This window comes from Sprattus sprattus, assembly GCF_963457725.1.
Source record: "Sprattus sprattus genome assembly, chromosome: 12".
In the NCBI taxonomy this organism is placed as follows: Eukaryota; Metazoa; Chordata; class Actinopteri; order Clupeiformes; family Clupeidae; genus Sprattus; species Sprattus sprattus.
Genome location: NC_137910.1, coordinates 24,567,086 through 24,586,286, shown reverse-complemented (window position 1 = coordinate 24,586,286; position 19,201 = coordinate 24,567,086). Strand labels below are relative to the sequence as shown.

General features: G+C 44.1%; 1 protein-coding gene across 1 annotated transcript in view; it reads right to left on the bottom strand.

Moving 5' to 3' along the window:
• disc1 (DISC1 scaffold protein) overlaps window positions 1-19,201 on the bottom strand; it is a 49,132-nt gene that overhangs the window by 29,141 nt on the left and 790 nt on the right. The window contains exons 2-7 of the mRNA XM_080849354.1: window positions 14,062-15,125; window positions 12,782-12,851; window positions 9,993-10,146; window positions 9,158-9,257; window positions 8,109-8,341; window positions 3,541-3,595 (exon numbers count right to left, since the gene is read on the bottom strand). Coding sequence (XP_080705480.1) covers window positions 3,541-3,595; window positions 8,109-8,341; window positions 9,158-9,257; window positions 9,993-10,146; window positions 12,782-12,851; window positions 14,062-15,125 — 1,676 coding nt within the window. The remainder of the gene's footprint in view (window positions 1-3,540; window positions 3,596-8,108; window positions 8,342-9,157; window positions 9,258-9,992; window positions 10,147-12,781; window positions 12,852-14,061; window positions 15,126-19,201) is intronic.

The window sequence follows — 19,201 nt, the reverse complement described above, 5'->3', positions numbered from 1 at the left end:
TGATCTGGTGATCTGACACAGTAGCTCGAACGGCATTAGTATCATGTCATGTCCCTTAGAGGTACAGTGTGTAGGATTTAGTGGCACCTAGCGGTGAAATTGCAGATTGCAACCAACTGAATACCTCTTCCTCACCCCTTACTTTCCAAGCATGTAGGAAAATGAACAGTGTCCGTCAGGTGCCAGTAGCTTCTTCCAAAATTATGTCATCATCTACAACCACATTGAGTAGCCATAATATGTCAAGTGATGAGGTAACTTTAGAAAGATATTTAGAAATTGTATTTAGTTATTTAGACGGTAAAACTATAAGTCATAGCTTCCATGGACTGCAAATTGTGAATAGCTGTGACCTGAGCTCGGAAACGTCACTGGGTCTTTTGGGTCCAAATAACAGAGATAAATTCTAGATTCTAATTCTAGCTAAACGTACTATCCTCCATTTCTAAAAATTTGGGTTCTTAAACTTCTCAACACAAAATGATTAGCCAGCACCAGCAGCCACTGATTCCTCTCTTCCTCTTCTTCTTCTTCTTCCTCTTCCAACCTAAAAATGCCAGTGATGCCCTCTCTAGTGTTGCTTCTCCTGACCCAGTGTTGATCAGTGTTGCCCTCTCTCTCTAGAGCCAGTGTTGATCAGTGTTGCCCTCTCTCTCTAGAGCAGCCAGTGTTGATCAGTGTTGCCCTCTCTCTCTAGAGCAGCCAGTGTTGATCAGTGTTGCCCTCTCTCTCTAGAGCCAGTGTTGATCAGTGTTGCCCTCTCTCTCTAGAGCCAGTGTTGATCAGTGTTGCCCTCTCTCTCTAGACCCAGTGTTGATCAGTGTTGCCCTCTCTCTCTAGAGCCAGTGTTGATCAGTGTTGCCCTCTCTCTCTAGAGCAGCCAGTGTTGATCAGTGTTGTCCTCTCTCTCTAGAGCCAGTGTTGATCAGTGTTGCCCTCTCTCTCTAGAGCCAGTGTTGATCAGTGTTGTCCTCTCTCTCTAGAGCCAGTGTTGATCAGTGTTGCCCTCTATAGACCCAGTGTTGATCAGTGTTGCCCTCTCTCTCTAGAGCCAGTGTTGATCAGTGTTGCCCTCTCTAGAGCCAGTGTTGATCAGTGTTGCCCTCTCTCTCTAGAGCCAGTGTTGATCAGTGTTGTCCTCTCTCTATAGACCCAGTGTTGATCAGTGTTGCCCTCTCTCTCTAGAGCCAGTGTTGATCAGTGTTGCCCTCTCTCTCTAGAGCCAGTGTTGATCAGTGTTGCCCTCTCTCTCTAGAGCAGCCAGTGTTGATCAGTGTTGCCCTCTCTCTCTAGAGCCAGTGTTGATCAGTGTTGCCCTCTCTCTCTAGAGCAGCCAGTGTTGATCAGTGTTGCCCTCTCTCTCTAGAGCAGCCAGTGTTGATCATTGTTGCCCTCTCTCTCAAGAGCAGCCAGTGTTGATCATTGTTGCCCTCTCTCTCAAGAGCAGCCAGTGTTGATCAGTGTTGCCCTCCCTCTCTAGAGCCAGTGTTGATCAGTGTTGCCCTCTCTAGAGCAGCCAGTGTTGATCAGTGTTGCCCTCTCTAGAGCAGCCAGTGTTGATCAGTGTTGCCCTCTCTAGAGCAGCCAGTGTTGATCAGTGTTGCCCTCTCTAGAGCAGCCAGTGTTGATCAGTGTTGCCCTCTCTAGAACCAGTGTTGATCATTGTTGCCCTCTCTCTATCTAGAGCAGCCAGTGTTGATCAGTGTTGCCCTCTCTCTCTAGAGCCAGTGTTGATCAGTGTTGCCCTCCCTCTCTAGAGCCAGTGTTGATCAGTGTTGCCCTCTCTAGAGCAGCCAGTGTTGATCAGTGTTGCCCTCTCTAGAACCAGTGTTGATCATTGTTGCCCTCTCTCTATCTAGAGCAGCCAGTGTTGATCATTGTTGCCCTCTCTCTCAAGAGCAGCCAGTGTTGATCAGTGTTGCCCTCCCTCTCTAGAGCCAGTGTTGATCAGTGTTGCCCTCTCTCTCTAGAGCAGCCAGTGTTGATCAGTGTTGCCCTCTCTCTCTAGAGCCAGTGTTGATCAGTGTTGCCCTCTCTCTCTAGAGCAGCCAGTGTTGATCAGTGTTGCCCTCTCTCTCTAGAGCCAGTGTTGATCAGTGTTGCCCTCTCTCTCTAGAGCCAGTGTTGATCAGTGTTGCCCTCTCTCTCTAGACCCAGTGTTGATCAGTGTTGCCCTCTCTCTCTAGAGCCAGTGTTGATCAGTGTTGCCCTCTCTCTCTAGAGCCAGTGTTGATCAGTGTTGCCCTCTCTCTCTAGAGCAGCCAGTGTTGATCAGTGTTGTCCTCTCTCTCTAGAGCAGCCAGTGTTGATCAGTGTTGCCCTCTCTCTCTAGAGCAGCCAGTGTTGATCAGTGTTGCCCTCTCTCTCTAGAGCAGCCAGTGTTGATCAGTGTTGCCCTCTCTCTCTAGACCCAGTGTTGATCAGTGTTGCCCTCTCTCTCTAGAGCAGCCAGTGTTGATCAGTGTTGCCCTCTCTCTCTAGAGCAGCCAGTGTTGATCAGTGTTGCCCTCTCTCTCTAGAGCCAGTGTTGATCAGTGTTGCCCTCTCTCTCTAGAGCAGCCAGTGTTGATCAGTGTTGCCCTCTCTCTCTAGAGCCAGTGTTGATCAGTGTTGCCCTCTCTCTCTAGAGCCAGTGTTGATCAGTGTTGCCCTCTCTCTCTAGAGCAGCCAGTGTTGATCAGTGTTGCCCTCTCTCTCTAGAGCCAGTGTTGATCAGTGTTGCCCTCTCTCTCTAGAGCCAGTGTTGATCAGTGTTGCCCTCTCTCTCTAGAGCAGCCAGTGTTGATCAGTGTTGCCCTCCCTCTCTAGAGGCAGTGTTGATCAGTGTTGCCCTCTCTAACGTCAGTATTGTCATTCTGAGCTACTGCGGGTTCCATGGAAGACAGAAGGGCTAATTCTAAGCTAACAAAAGCACAATGATTTGCAATCACAGGTGATTATTCATTAATACAAACATAATTATTAATGGTATACTACATTTCTGCACACTGCACTCTTAAGGGGGGGCTCAGCCACAGAGCCCTGGAGTAAGGGATACCAGAGGACTAATTTATACAGGGGGTTAAATACGTCGCTCAGGACCTCACTGTGCTGGGGCAACACTGTTGAGCAAATAGTCACACAGTGGCTGACATGTTTTTCAAATGTGTGCTGGGCGTGTTTTCCTAATGTGTGTTAAGATGCTGGGTGTGTTTTCCTAATGTGTGTTCAGATGCTGACGTGTTGTTTGAGAACACAGGCGGACCCATGGTGGTGGAGATGGGAATATTTGTTGCATCTTGGCAACAGGCAGCTGAGCTGGGTTGTATTTTTCATAATCAGTTTAGAAGGTTTAGAGAAATGCATGCAGTGCTATGTCAGGACACACACACACACACACACACACACACACACACACACACACACACACACACACACACACACACACACACACACACACGTGTTTTTTGTGTGAATAAAATCTTGACTAAAACACAAAAAATGTGTGTGACTGGTGTTGATGATAATGGCCATGATGGCTGAATGGAGATGGGTTCTTACCTTGGCTGTGGCCTCCTTAATGGACAGACTCAATGCCTGTTCCTGCTCCTGGAGTCTACAACAATAGAGAGGGGAAACAAGACAGTGAATTCACTTTGTGCGATTCCTTTCAAACCTGCTGCCCAACATCACCCCCAAAAAAACAAGAATCCATTCAGCTAGTGGAAATGTTCTCTCTCAGTAAATGTCAGCAGCACCCATTTGGGCTTTGGTGCTTCTAGAGTGCTCCGCTGACAAGTATGGTCGACTAAAGAATTGACCAGTTTGCTTTCATGAGAAAAAAACATGAGGGGAGAAAAAGCCACACTGAAGAAAGAAAAATAAAAAGACACAGAACCAGGGATACATATTCTACAGAATTCAACCTCAAACATTTATGAAAAAATGGCCTCCCAACAGAACAAAATCACCAGCAAAAAAGGGGATAGAAGGAATGCCTCCAAGCTTTCTTCTCGGTGGTCCAGCGCCAGCCCTTGGAACAGCTGTAGTGCTGTCTGTTTAACAAGTTCACAATAACAAAGGGATAATGAACGAGATTAATAAGGCTGGCTGCTAGACAACACGGTCTGGCGGGCAGAGAGGCCGGGGCCCCAGCTGGGCAGAGCTGGTGAAACACTGCCCCCACTTGGCCAAGCACTCAACTTCATCTCCAGAGAGCCCAAATCTGCACAACCTCAGATAAACCCGCTGCTCTACAGGTAGCTTGTTAATGGCACGGTGACAGGGCACGTTTCGTACCCCCAATGCCGAGGTGAGAACCTGTCAAATATCAAATATCAGAGAGACACCAGGGGTCACCGCACACACAGACAGCCCCCTGACAGCCATAAACAGTCATCTGCATTTCCCCGCTGGTGGAAAATGGCCAAGATTGCTTTCCATTACGCCTGCTCTGAGGCCATTAACTCAAGCTGGCATGTGCGAAAGAATTAATTTGCATCCGAGGGAAGAAATAATAAAAATTCATGGCAGCGGTGACAGAAGCCACAGGAAGGTTCAATTTCATTTGCGAGCCAGGTAGGACAGGTGAGGAGGATGTAGGGGGTGAAGGTAAGATGGAGGGAAGAACAGACAGAGGGAGAAAGAGGGAGAGGAATAGAGAGAAAGGCTGCATAAATAAATGCGAGAGAGAAAGAGAAAGAGAGAAAGAGAGAGGGAGAGAGGGATAGAGAAAGAGATGGAGAGAACAACCTGACCCAATATTATTTCCATCAGACTTCAAACAACTGCTCGACTCAGCCCACTTATAGAAGCTGAGTTGTATAAAAAGAAATCTCATTTATAAAACTGTGTCCAGAGAATAAATGACTGCCACCAAAGGTCCCAGTTTTTGAGGCAACGGCTGCTTTCTGTAACTGAAGATGTGTGTTTTTTAATCTTCTTTTCCCTTTCTCGCTCGCTCCTCTTTTGAGGATCAAACCACACTTGCACATGACACATTGAATATATATTTATCCAGAGCATCTGGGTTATCCAGTAAAAAAAAAACCATGAATACAGTCAAATTCACTGCAGTCAAGGGCTTGCATTACCATGAGAAAGTGAGAAAATATTTTGCTTTCCCAAGACAAAAGGAATGGATTACTCTCTCCTTCACAAGCATCTCATTCTGTAGGGAATTCCACATACAGAGCAGGAGCTGAGGATCTCCTGCTATCATTTATGCTCTATAGGAATGCAGCATTATCTTGAGAGTAAACTTCATAGTAACAGGACCGCCTCCCTAAAGGTCTGGAATGAGAGGAGAGTCCCTGATGTTGGCCATGATTAACCCACCCTCAGAGTGGGGAAATGTCACAGATGATATCAGTAAACGCTGTCTAATGCAGCACTGGCCAGTGCATGGATTAGCTCTAAATGTCAGCCTGGGTGATGATTCTGAGATAACAGCAAAGCTGTGAAGGCTGCAAATAACAAACTCGGGGGGAGGGGTCGTTAATCTTCCTTTCTTTTCTTTTCAGCATTTTCTCTGTTCACATCTCTTCATCTTCTCCTCCACACAACCATTCAGCAGCATTCAGGCCTTGACTGAATCTATCACATCAAATCCAGGATACCTGCTATTGTCTGTTGAAACCCCTCCTGTGCATCTGTCTTATCACTGTTTGCTTTGATGTTTTATTTGTACAGCTCAGTGCTGCCCCCTGGCTGTCAAGCCTAACATATTCACAGTCCAGACACAATATGATTTCAATGAGTGGAGGAATTTAGTCTCCTGAGCTAATAGTTTGCCTCTAATACCCTTTTTTCCAATACCTGCTATCTTGCTCTTCTTCTGTCTATAACAAAAGTAAAACAGCGCAGTAGACTCATTATCAAGAGCCAACGCCGATTCCTGACCTCAAGCTCAACTTGCCTAGTCTGATGATGTCATACTCATAATTCTAGTCAGAATATGAGTCTCATACTGACCCATTGGGCTGTGATTATGGGGCGTGTTTCAACGAACCAGGAAAAAAAATGCCTCTTCGCTAAATTGGATACCTACAACCAATCAGACCAACATAGTATGACCATCTGATACATTAAAACTTTTACCGGATCCCGTAGGAAGGACAGCAAAAACATATTTCCGATCGACAAATGCCTTGATCGCGTTTCTCTGTTCCTCTTTCAAAATGAATGCGCTGTCAATATCTGTGAGATAAGCCTGCTCACGTACTTATTAGCAGCAAGGCTAGCTAGCTACTATGTGTTTCAATGGATTTTTTGTCTAAGCGTTAGCAATAACCTATCAATAATGGTTTAGAGCACTTCAGTTAAGACCTACAATCCTCGGCAACATTTGTGTTGCACATACACAACTAACCGAGTCAATGTAGACATAAAAAAGTTGTGTAGATAGCTTAAATCAGGGTTTCCCAACCCATGGGCCGTGGATTTATTTTTTTCCCCATTGGTGGGCCGTGGAGCGAATAACTGATTTTAAATTGAGAACAATATTAATTAAGAACGTCATAGTTAACGCGTACATCTATGATATTATTGTGGCCGAGATTAATGTGATACAAATATTTTAATGCGGTTAACGCAACTTTCTTTACTTCTGGTGTGCGTTGCACTGACACAAAACCAGCACGTGCCTACAGTTACGCAGGAGCGACCGAGACGGTAGTGAAAGATGGAGAGCTGAGGGATTGTTTGGCGAAAAGTTTCTGTTTAAGAGGCAAAATGACGGAACAATCGACAAATCTAAAGTTGTGTGTAGCATTTGTCAAGCTGAATTTAGCTGTCACAGAAGCAACTCGTCTTTAAGTTATCACCTTAATGCAAAGCACCCGACAGAAAGCAGCCCCAGATTAGATGATTGCCAACCAACACTCCACGACGTTTCTAGGTAAATAACTAGACCAGTCCGTGAAAGGGTTACCAACGCTGTATCAGTTTGGGTTGGTGGTGACTGTCGGCTCTTCAACATAGTTGAAGACGGTGGGCTGACTGAGGTGTTCCCGAATTGCTTCAGGGGATAATTGTTACGATTTACCATTGAGTGGCAGCATTGTGTTTCGCATATATTCCTTGCTTGACGGCGAGAGAGCATGAAACAAATACCATTAAACAACAGTGTCTAAAATACACGCTGTCTGAAGTGATTACTCGTAAATGTATAGGATTCGACGGATATCAGTAAAGTTGCATTAGTGCTGTTTTTGTTGCGTTATCATTGGAGTGGTTATGCTTTTCTGTGGACAGCTACCAACTCCAGCAGCCACAGATTTAATTCATTATTTAAATTATTCTGATCATTATATTCACCTATTTGAACCTATTTGTTTGCAAGTCTGAAGCATCACCTATTTTAATTAGGCCTAGCTGAGTGGTCTTGTTTGCATGTTCCATCACTTGTTTTGAGTGCATTCCATCTTTTGGGTCTTTTCTGGTTTAATTTCCTTGCTTGATTGCTGTGCACAAATAGGCCTAGGCCTACTGCAATTAAGTTCTCTGTGTGTATTTTTGTTGTTTTCTGGTGCACAATACAATTTTGATGCAATATCTAGAGTTAGATTTTCTTTTATTTATTTATAGGCTTCCACCTGTGGCAGGTGCTGATGTTGCTTTTTCTCACACATAACAATAGCTTATTAATTAGAATGAATGGATTATAGATTCAATTAGCCTAATGGAATATAGATTCGTTAAAATAAGCGGGGTGTCTGTTGGGCCCCAACCTGTTACAAATACGAAAAGTTGGGCCTCGGAGTCGAAAAGGTTGGGAACCCCTGGCTTAAATCACATAAAATATGTCCCACTAAACTCCCGAGACGCCGCCATCTTGGTTTGATTTCTAATCTATCTATCTAATCAACTCAAGCGTTGGTTGGTCATCTGTCAATCATCGTATAAAGCCCGCCCTGACAATTTGATTGGTAAGGCATAATCCGGCCGGTGATACTCTCTCCCCAACTGCACAAAGCCAGACCGAATCTCCCAGACCATTTTGTGGGCGGGGTTCGGGCTGGTATCCAGGCTACAACTTGCCATTCCCGCACCAGTTCATCTGGTTTCTCAGACAGAACTACTCTCTCTGGCACCCTCTGGTGGTGATTTGGATAAGTGCAGGGCCTCACCTGTTGAGCAGGGGTGGGGGCGAGAGGCAGATGCGAGTGCGGTGCTGTGAGGTGAGCAGGTCCTCCAGGGCACGGCCCATCTGCCGGAGGTGCGCGGGGTCGCAGCTGTGCAGCACCGGGCCCTCCACCTCCTCCATCTCCTGCTGCTGCTCCTCATGGGCGATCTGCTCGTGCAGAGCAGCGCCGCGCTCCTGAAGTTCAGCCAGCCGTGCTCGGAGCTCACAGACCTCGGCCTGACAGAGAGAGAGAAAATGGTAAGAAATGATAAGAAAAAGAAGAAGAATCGAAAAATGAGAGACACCATTAGAGGGAGGAGTGACAGGTAAGCAATGAGGCAGTGGCAGAGGAGACCACATACATAAAAGAGGGAATTCCAGGAAAAGGAGTGAACGTGATAAAACACTATAATAACATAACATCAATAAGGAATGATGAGAAAGAGATAGAGGGAGTCACGCCCAGTGGAAAATCCAGCAGAAATGACCACTTGACCCATAAACAGTCAGGTGAGACGTCATCATGAAGCATGAATACATGCAGCTGTTTTACACTGACACTTCCTCCACACTTCTGGGTGCATAAGAGAAAAGTTTCATCAATGCTTTATGCAGATCAGGCAGCATAGGTGTCCAGCCTCTCACCTCAGCCAGCTGTACACAGACACAGTGCAATATTTGGGCAGGGCACGATTCCCTTCTGGGGGTCTCTCAGCTTTATTCACAGTGCACGGGTTTAATTATAGCTATCGCAATGTGATACCGGCTAGCTGAAATATTCAAACAACATCAATTAACATTTCTGACACCCGCCTTAAGGTATATAACCTTCAGTACTTCAGCAAACCAAATTGACCTGATTTAATCACTGTGCACCAACAACCTAGTCTCCATGCATATGTGCTTTGACTCAACAGCCCACAGGCCTATCCTTGCTACTATCAATTCTACTACTGCATTCAGTAACTGCCCCTAAACAGAGGACATGCCATCAAAAGGGTTACTAGAGATTACCCAGTGACCTTCAAAGATCCTGAATGGTTTTGAACCTACTTCAATGAGCTGTTTCTCCTGAAGCAGATGCTCCTTCCTCTGCTGAAAGCTCTCAGTGCTGCTTGGTGTGTCAGGACATCCAGGCGTCTCTGCCGTATCCCTTTAAGAGATGAAAGGAACGTTGTGTTATGTTGGTGCGGATGTGATTGTGTCTTTCTGAAGATTAAGCGGCTCCTATTCATATAATTCAAATCAATTAAAAATGTCCCACTGCTCTGGGCTGAAGATGTACACGGGAAAGGCAAACGTGTCAGCATCAGGAAAATACAGACAAAGACAAAATACAAGACAAAGACTGGCTCTCTGTGCAGGATTTGATATGTTAGCATAAATAAGAGTTGACTTCATCTGTGGGCAGATTTGCCCTTAAAAAAACCTTAAACACGAGCGAAATTTAGACAATTGTATCAGGAAAACAAAGAACACACTGACACACACACACACACACAAAGAAACCGGACGGCAGGTCCTCTCACATGCCATTCCAGCTGAGAGACAACAGCAGGGCCCCACCTGACTTCCTTCCTGCTCTAAAGCCTATTTTCAGACAGAGCCACCACCACTGTTGCTAGTCTTTACTGTTGTGTGTGAAAACAGTGCTCAAACTATGCTTCGGTCTGTACAATATCTGTATGTAATGAATACTAAGTGTTTGTATGGATAGTATAATGTCAATTATACTTATTGAGATGATACATCTCAAGGGGCTATCCTTAAAATAAAGTATAAAAGTGTAAATTATACAGTAGATGTATTTCCTAAACACTGTGATCTGATGTGGTGAATGCGGTAAGCCATGTGCACGAGAGGAGAGCCTGTGGAGATCAAGACTAACCTGCATTCTGTGTTTGTCTGCTGGAGGGCACTGTTCACAGCTGTGCGGAGGCGGTCCAGGAGGCCACACACGGCGGGGTGTCTGGAGGGGAGGCCCGGCTGCAGGGAGGCCCGCTCTCTCCTCAGCTCCTCCAACTTCTTCCCAAAGCGCTCCGCTGAGAATCAGACGTGTCTTACATTTAATTTGATTTCGTTTCATTTGATTTGGTTTTCTGTAAACCCAATGCTTTATGACCACTTGCCCCCTCCAGAGGTTGAATGACAACACACAGAATACACGTTAACACTAGCACACAGCCAAATATGCATGCTCTCCCTCTCTCTCACACACACACACACACACACACACACACACACACACACACACACACACACACACACACACACACACACACACACAGACACAGACGCAAATACACCCACGCACGAATGCAGGAACGCACAAACACACACACACACACACACACACACAGTTTTGTGCCAAACAAATGTTCGCTTTGGCAGGCATTCATTCTTTTCCAACTAAACTACCTGAGTGGTTTCTAATGGTCAGAGACTGTTTTTGGTTGTGTATCACCATTTCGTATGGTTTTAATAGCCCATGCACAGGGGAGGGTCATGTCTGCATGTCCTAAAAGCATTCCACATTAGAAACTGAGCACTTCTGTAATATTCTGCATCCTTTTACGAAACATTTTCCAGCTAACATTCTCGCATCTACACTATCATATCTGCCTGAGCAGATGTTGTGACTTCACTTAGGCTAGGAATGGCCTACACCGTGAACCCACTTCCTGTTTTTAAATAAGAAATAAATATCAAAGCCGTACACTTACAGCCAAACAAAGCAAACTCTGCCACTCCAAGTATGATATTATAAACACAGACGTATATTCAGTGGTTAGGTACAGTATAGTGTTTCACTAGGGGGGGTAGTATATGGGTTCCTACAACCTCACCGAAAAGCTATTTTTGCAAAGTCACAAGACTGCAGTTCAATAGTACAGGAGGGTAGACTGTAAAACAAAACAGACATGACCTACTTATTATACCCTTAGATAGTTCAAGGATCTACACTTTTCAACGTCAGTGGCAAACTAAGGACTTAACAGTAATCAGTCTCATTCTGACATGGAGCTGATGGACAGACAGACAAGTCTGGGCCAGAACACAGCAGATGATATTCTGCTACAGATCAGACTGCAACATCACACTCTGAAGCATCTCCAGCCCTCGACTGCTCACCAAGGGTCGGTTATGAATATGCCATGGCCATGGTCAGGATTTGAGAGGTGTGGGGTTTTCTTACACATTCAGATGGGGTGAAGGTATCATATAAATACATTATTACTATGGCATATATTTCTATGATTTTCATTTCATCTGATGTGGAATTTGACAAAAACAAACAAACAAACAACCGCAGCCTAAGACGATTAGGTAACTATATGTTTTTTCGTGTTTTTTATCGCTCATCTTGAAGTCAGAAGGAAATGTGTGTATATGGGTTTGCACAAATGTTTCCATGAAAGTGTGACATAGCTGTGATGCATAGCACAGATGTGTTGAATCCGGCCACCATCGGCCCAATTTCACCCATCTGACATCAGTTCATATCAGTTCACCAACACCTCCCCCCACCCCCACACACCATATTAGTGTTGTTGCTGATACTTATCTAAATGCGTCCTCTTGTGTTTAGGCAACGTATGGCATGTTTACTTGCCTACAGAATTAATCTAGAACAATTTTTATATCTTTTTTTAAATATATATTTACAATTTTTATTATCATTCATTTTTGTAACATAATATTTACAGCAAAGATGATTGGTGCACTAGGGACTAGCGCTGGAGGACATTCACTTCACTTTTACTGGCAGAGGTTGGTTGCTCTTTTAATGAACAATTTTTTATCAGGAATAAAACGTTTTAATCACATTTTAATCAGATTCCGTACCTTAATAATGAAGCTCTTGATGGTGTAAGAACTACATGTTGCCTGTTCCTCAAAGACGGCAACTCCTTATGTTTTTGCAACAGTCAAATGAATATGAATATCAGCCCAAAATATCAGACAAATATTGATAATTGGCATTCCTAAGCCATTAAATATTGATATCGGTGTCAGCCTTGAAAAATGCATTTTAGTCGATCCTTAGCGTCAGGGCAAATTGAAGTGTGTGTGTGTGTGTGTGTGTGTGTGTGTGTGTGTGTGTGTGTGTGTGTGTGTGTGTGTGTGTGTGTGCGTATGTATGTATTGGGGCTGTTTAGAGGGAGTGAGGTCACATTCCAAGCTGAGCAGCTAATCTGAGCTGAACGCAGCAAAATGGCCATGTTGAAAGCAAGAACAGATGACAGGCCATGTGATTAATTGTTTTTAAGACACTTGTTTGTGGACAGCATCAAGGCGTGAGCGATGTTGGCAAACCACAAACACACCAGTCATCAACTTTTTCTCTGCCACTCTTTAAACGAGTACACAGAGGCCCTAAAATGACCTTATATGGAGAAGTTTTAGATCTGAGACATTCCTTCCACGGGGCATGGACAAAAACCTCTTGTTAATGGTGAAGTTTTCTTTAGAATTATTATAGATACACAAAGTGGATGGGAAAAAAATGTGTCTGTCATCAGTCATCTAGCAAATACTAAATGAAGAGATCTTAAATGTGTTTTACCTGTATCATAGTCATCATCAGTCAAATATTAGAGGATATCTTAAGTGTGTTCCACCTGTATCATAGTCATCATCAGTCAAATACTAGAGGATATCTTAAGTGTGTTGTACCTGTATCATAGTCATCATCCAGCACCGCCTTCTGCTGTAATCTGTGAAGCTTCACCATCATTGATTCAACCTATAATGTAATCACATTTAAATTATTACCAAACACTCAAATGTGGTTTTGTTGCAGTAAATATAACAACTTAAACTTATATTTGAGTACATTCCATGCTTAATATTAATCTTATACCATTACCTGGAAAAAACTTGTATTTGTAAAACCTTTATAACATATCATCATGGCCAGTTATTTGTCAAAGGCACCTTTTCCCATCTGTTTCCATTCACTACAGGAGAAAGTATCTGGGAGTGTCTGTCCCATGTTCAGCATGATGACAGCAATACAATAACAATACCACTGTTATGACGGAATTAGTACTTTAATATTTTTACAACTTAATTTTTCTGTATTTTTATAATGTTCATTAAAGTAAAAGCTAAATATACTTTCCCCAAATAAACAGTGTGCTTTGCTTTAGAAGTCCAGTGTTATAGTAGGGTTTTTATGAAACAATTGAAAATCTTACGGAATGAACTATGTTGGCTATGGTGATTCACTTCTATTATCGAAGCTTGCCAAAATTGCTGAATCAGATGTAGCGTTCAAGGATAAAAATGTATATAAATATATATAAATGCTAATTTTATACTTTTTCCTGATTTAAATGATATTCACAGCCCTATTTTATATCCACTTCTTTCCTAAGAATGTATACACAACTCAAATAATTATGTGATAGTCAAAATCAGTGAGATATAAATGTAGATGGTGTTTTCAGGCAGCTTGAACATTGTATATTTCAATGGTTAATGGACTGCATTTATATAGCGCTTTTCTACTCATAGAGCACTCAAAGTGCTTTACAGTTGAATGCCTCAGACATCTATCCATTAATGCACAGATGGCGACGCTACTATCACAGTTGTCAACCTGCACATCAGGAGCAATTCGGGGCTCAGTGTTTTGCTCAAGGACACTTTGACACTTGATGAGGTGGAGTCTCCCCCCATCTCTCCCCATCTCTCTCTCTCTCTCCCCCCATATCTCTCTCTATCTCCTAATTTCTCGCTCTCTATCTCCCCATCTCTCTCTCTATCTCCCCATTTCCCTCTCTATATGTCCCCATCTCTCTCTCTTTATCTCCCCATCTCTCTCTATATATATATACCTATATCTCCCCCCATCTCCCCATATCTCCCCCCCTCTCTACCCTCCACTAATACCTAATTTATTATCAATTTGTTTGTGTCTATTGCATCTAGATTTGAGAAGGGGTATTCACCTTAGTATTTGTTCGGGTGCTCTGCAGGCATTCCTGCAGCACACCATCATACTTCTTTAGAAGAGCGTCCCAGGTCTGGTCAGAGGATGGAGTGGTGCTCTCATACCCTGAGGTTAGCGAGGACGCGGAGGCGGCATCAGATGAGTCTATGGAGAGGGAGGACGTGGCCTCGTTATCCAGGGAACAGCTGTCCGAGTCAGGAGGACTCTCCCTCGCGTCTACCGAGGCCGTGGAGGGGGACATCCTCTCACTGCTGCTCCAGGGCATGACTTCAGCCCCTGTCCACAACTCACCCCCCAGGAACAAATCCTGCACCTTCTCCCCTCTCTTACCAGGGACAGAGGCAGGGGCCTTAGAGGCTAACCCTCCAGGGACTGACCGAGTGCCTGAGGTTTGGTTTGTGGACTGAGAACTGGTCCATGATTGGTTAGAAGTTCTAGATCTCAATAGTGATTGGTCCCTTATTGTTGACTCAGGCCCTGTTTGCTTGGGTCTGTGTGTGCTACCTAGTGCATGGTCAAGTGCTAGAGAATTAAGTGTACATGAAGCAGGTTCAGGTGCCTGTTGACCTAAGGAGTCTATAGACAGAGAGTCAGTAAACATTCCATCCAAGCTCTCCCTTGCATCCAGGGACATCTGAATGAAGCTGAAGCTGGAGTTAAAAGTATCCTTCGGTGGGGAGGTCTGGGGAGATCCTGAGTGGTACGAGGAGCAGGACTGCGAGCCTGAACTAGACAAGTTCCTGCCAGAACAGCTGCCTTCCCGAGAGGAAGAAAAGCCCCTTATCTGATAGTTTTGGGAGTCTGCTTGCTCCTCTGCAGACAGTGGTCGATGACACTTGGCCTTGATGGGCGAAACACCATTAACTTGGCCACCTCTCCTGGCGCAAGAAGCAGAGGCTTTTCGGGCCTCAGCTCCAGACTGCTGTCCGTTGGTCAGACCGGGCGCTCTGTCCTCCTCCCCTTTGGTGGTTCCCAGCTGTCGGGGCAGGTCTGTCCGCATGTACCCTGGCCTCCGCTGGCACCTCTTACGGGAGGCACTGCCCACTGGGGCACCTGGGCCACCTGTCCACACAGAGATTACAGATTAGCACTCTCACGCCAAATCCCAATCATGGGTAAACATTACAGGAAGACAGCATGATGTTCACTGGCTGGCTGTGCCACTATAGACTGTGTTAAATCAAACCTCAAGGGTGAATGAAGAAACCGCTGCGTTAAGTCAGTGTACCGACACTTTACTTATTATTCTGTATTGAAACTGTGAAAGTATGAACAGAATAGCTCCTTATCAATTTAACTGTCAATCATCTTATTTTTGCATTGCTAACAGACATGAACAACCATACTGTAGTGCATGTACCAATTATTATGGGATGTTTCAGCTGAACAAAGGGAGCCTCAGTGGGTCGATATGAAGCATTAAGAAACAACCTACTGCTATGCATGAGCAACATGATTACATTGCAGTTTTTAATGTTCCTTTTTTGTCACCAAAAGCAAAAGAAACCAGACCAACATATCCAAACATAATTGCCACATAACTGAGATCTAACGACAGAATCATTAACCCTAACATTACGGGGCATAGGAATTCACTTGATTACCTTAATGCATACTTTGGTTCTGGAGTTTCCCGCTTGTGTGTCTGGGCTAGGAAACTCATGTGATTTGTCACGGCACAGCACGTATCAAATGACACTGAACACAGCTGAGGATCCCATGTGCATGTGCCAGAGGAACTACAGCTAATGCCTGTGAGTATGGAGCATGACCACTGTGTCTGAACGTGTAAAGATAATCCAGCTGTTGCTAAATGCCACACTCACACAGTCATTTTTGCACATTATTGAGCCACATGTCCAAAGCCATGTTGCGAAAGTAATCAGTTTTGGTCTTACAGTGAAAATGTTTGAGATATGTAGTTATACTAGCATTACAGATTCATTTGGCCATTTTGATCGTTTGATTTATTTAATGTGGCAGTCCTTGTTTTGGGGGAACATGGACTGTCTATTCGAACACAAAAGACTGAAAGACGTGTGAGCTGGTCTTGTTCTCTGTGAGAAAATACTGCAAGAGGAGGCACAGTGGAAGCCTCAACGGCCTCTTTGTGCTGTGTGCAGCTGTGGTACCCCCCTCCTCAAACACACACACACACACATACACACACACACACACACACACACACACACACACACACACACACAGACACACACACACACACACACAGACACACACACACACACACAGACACACAGACACACACACACACACTCCATTTATGCCTCTCTCTCTCCGTCTGTCTCTCTCTAATTGACCATCGATCCTTGGCCTCTAGTAACTTTGGAGATGGCATCTGTAATGTACCCCTCTTGCATCGACAGGACCAGACCCCAGTTGAAGACACCAGGTTGAATGGTGATGGTGGAGAAAATACTTAGTCCTACATAAAAGTTCAAATTTGTCATTCAAAAAGCATAATGATTTTTTAATGGTTTGTTTGTCAATAAATGTCATTGCCTATATTTATGACCAAAAAACTGTTTGTTCATTGACTACTTTCGACAGCTTAATAAATCATAATAATGTTCTACGTCCATAAAGTAATAACCTTACGACCTTTACGCTGTCTAATGATGTCACCACAAAGGAATGTCTTCTGCGGCAGAGTAGGGGAGGGGTGAGGGAGTTAATTGAGACGGAACCCCATCAACATCCTCTTAGGAAGCTAGTGAAGTCAGCAGGACAAAGAGAGGGCATTGACCACCCCTCTCTCTTTTCATCCATCTACACCCCCATTCTCTCTCTCTCACTCATACTCGCTTTCTTCCTGTCTCTACCTCAGACTTTCTCTTTCTCTCCCTCTGTCTCTCCCTTTCTCTCTCTATCTATCTCTCTCTCTCTCTCTCACTCATTCTCTCTTTCTGCCTGTCTCTCTCTCTATCAGCCTCAGCCTCAGACTCTCTCTCGCTCTCTCTCTCTTTCTCTCTCGCTCTCACACACACACACCGTACACTCTCCCCAGAGGATGCACCCCTGTGTATCATGTTACACTGGCTTCCATTAGGAGAGTCTAGGCAAACTGGGGTTTCAGCGTACAGCATATGAGCCCAAAGGGAAACATGAGCTGCGCCATGTTCCATCTGCCACAGGTATTGTGTAGCCCCTAGCTTCGTCCGAGGGATGAAAGTGAAAAACATAACCATTCACGCTGGTCAAACGAGCACTGACACCGGTTTTAAAAGGGTCTGTAATCCCTGCAAAAGGAAGGGAACTTCTGCAGAGCACCCCCATTGTTAGCAGCAGTCTAACGAGCAGTCTGCTTCACTTGACTATGAAGTCAGCAGTTTTCTGGTTTCACTTAAAAGTAGCGTTGTTCTTGAGAGAAAACAACAGCAAGTAGAAACGGCACAGTTGCTATTGCTTGCTAACTTGCTACTGCTTCACGCTTGACAGTATTCATAGCAACCCCACTGTGTCTTGCTTCACATTCATAAATTGCATTAATGTTTGTTTCTCAAAGACGAGTGGCAAATGGCTAACTCCAATGATACAACTGATACTGCCAAGAGATGCAAGGAATTAGCATAGTAGTATGCTGCAGAGCCAGTCAGCTTGAGAAAGCAGGGGTTCTCTTGAGAGATGTCCATGTATTTACCTTAGATGATTAAAGAGGCCTTGCCAGACCCCCCTCTGTTAAAACAAGCCTTCCCATTGGCTGATTGCAGTTCTTCAGCACAAGAGTGCAGGAATGTGGAGGAGCTCGTAAAAAAAAGAGAGTTTGAGGAGCAAACGCATCTGTCTCAGACACACAATCTTGTGTGGGCATGGCTCGTCTTTGAAGCTATAGCTCAGGACAACCCAAACTGTCGCTTACAGCAAAGCCACATAAATAGAGGAAGTGAGAGTGGATATTTTTCTCAACTTTTTTTTCCACCTTTTTGAAACATGAGATGTGGCTAGAGAGAGGAAAACATACAAGGGGGTACATGGAGACAGCCTCCATCTTTGACTTTGTTTGTTTATCAATGTGTTTGTTCAATTTGTTTGTTTGTTTAAACTGCTATGTCCAAGTCAAACCAAAATCTTACTTAAAATAAATGAAAATAAAGACAATATTCAGGTTTCTATTGAGAAGCTGTTTAAGAGGGAATTGGCCCTTTCTTGGTTAAGTGTGTTTACGAGACGCCGGATTTAATTAATTTGTGCATTTAATATTGAGTGAGCGTCTCGACTCGGCGATGGAATTCCTTCCGTTGCTGATTTGGCACTGCCGCATACGCACTTCCTCTTCAGACACAAGAGGGACATAAGCCAGCTGAAATGTTTTGAATCAACACAGAGTTTCCCAGGGATAAGTTTGTCTGCTACTCATTCCATGGCATCTATTTTAGCAAGCTGTGCATCAAGGGAGCTGCTGAAACAAAACTGACTCAAGTGGACTTAAGAGGGAATCCACACTGTTACACAGGTGGCAAACAAATCCCTCTGATTAGCATCAGTATTAGTATTTTATTAAATACCTTCACTGAGGTCCTTTATCTGGCAAATATTGCCTCTGCCATAACAAAAGTCAGGTGTTTAGGGTAATAACTTTAGGGAGGATTAAGAAAAGTATATGCGTGTCAGGTATGGCTCACTAACAGCAGGCATCGTATGCTACTAATAAGCCTGAGAGTGTCTGCTTGCCCTAATCCTCTCACATGCTGAAGAAGTCCCTTAAGGTTTCAGGTTTATTCTGACTGCCAGAGCAGTCAGCATATGACACACGATACTTACACGACAACAAGACATTTTGGTTTGGAAAATCGCAAGGTTCAGCAAATACTTGGCTTGGTTAAACATCCTTTGAAGTTATGTCAAGGTGGGATTATTTGAAAGAAAATCTTATCTAAAATGTTCACTTTGATTTATTATATTTGGATTTCCTCACCATGTTGGGAGCAGAAATAACATTGTTTCTTAAAGCAACCTTCAAAGAAGGGGTTCTGAGGGGTATTGTCATTGGAAAGATCTTATGCTGACTCTAAAACCTTCATTAGAATTTCTCAACAGTTCTGATAAAAATGCCCTTTGTTTTGCCTACTCTGATTCAGGTCTTCAGTAGCTTACTGACGAATATGCATGACAACAGGCCT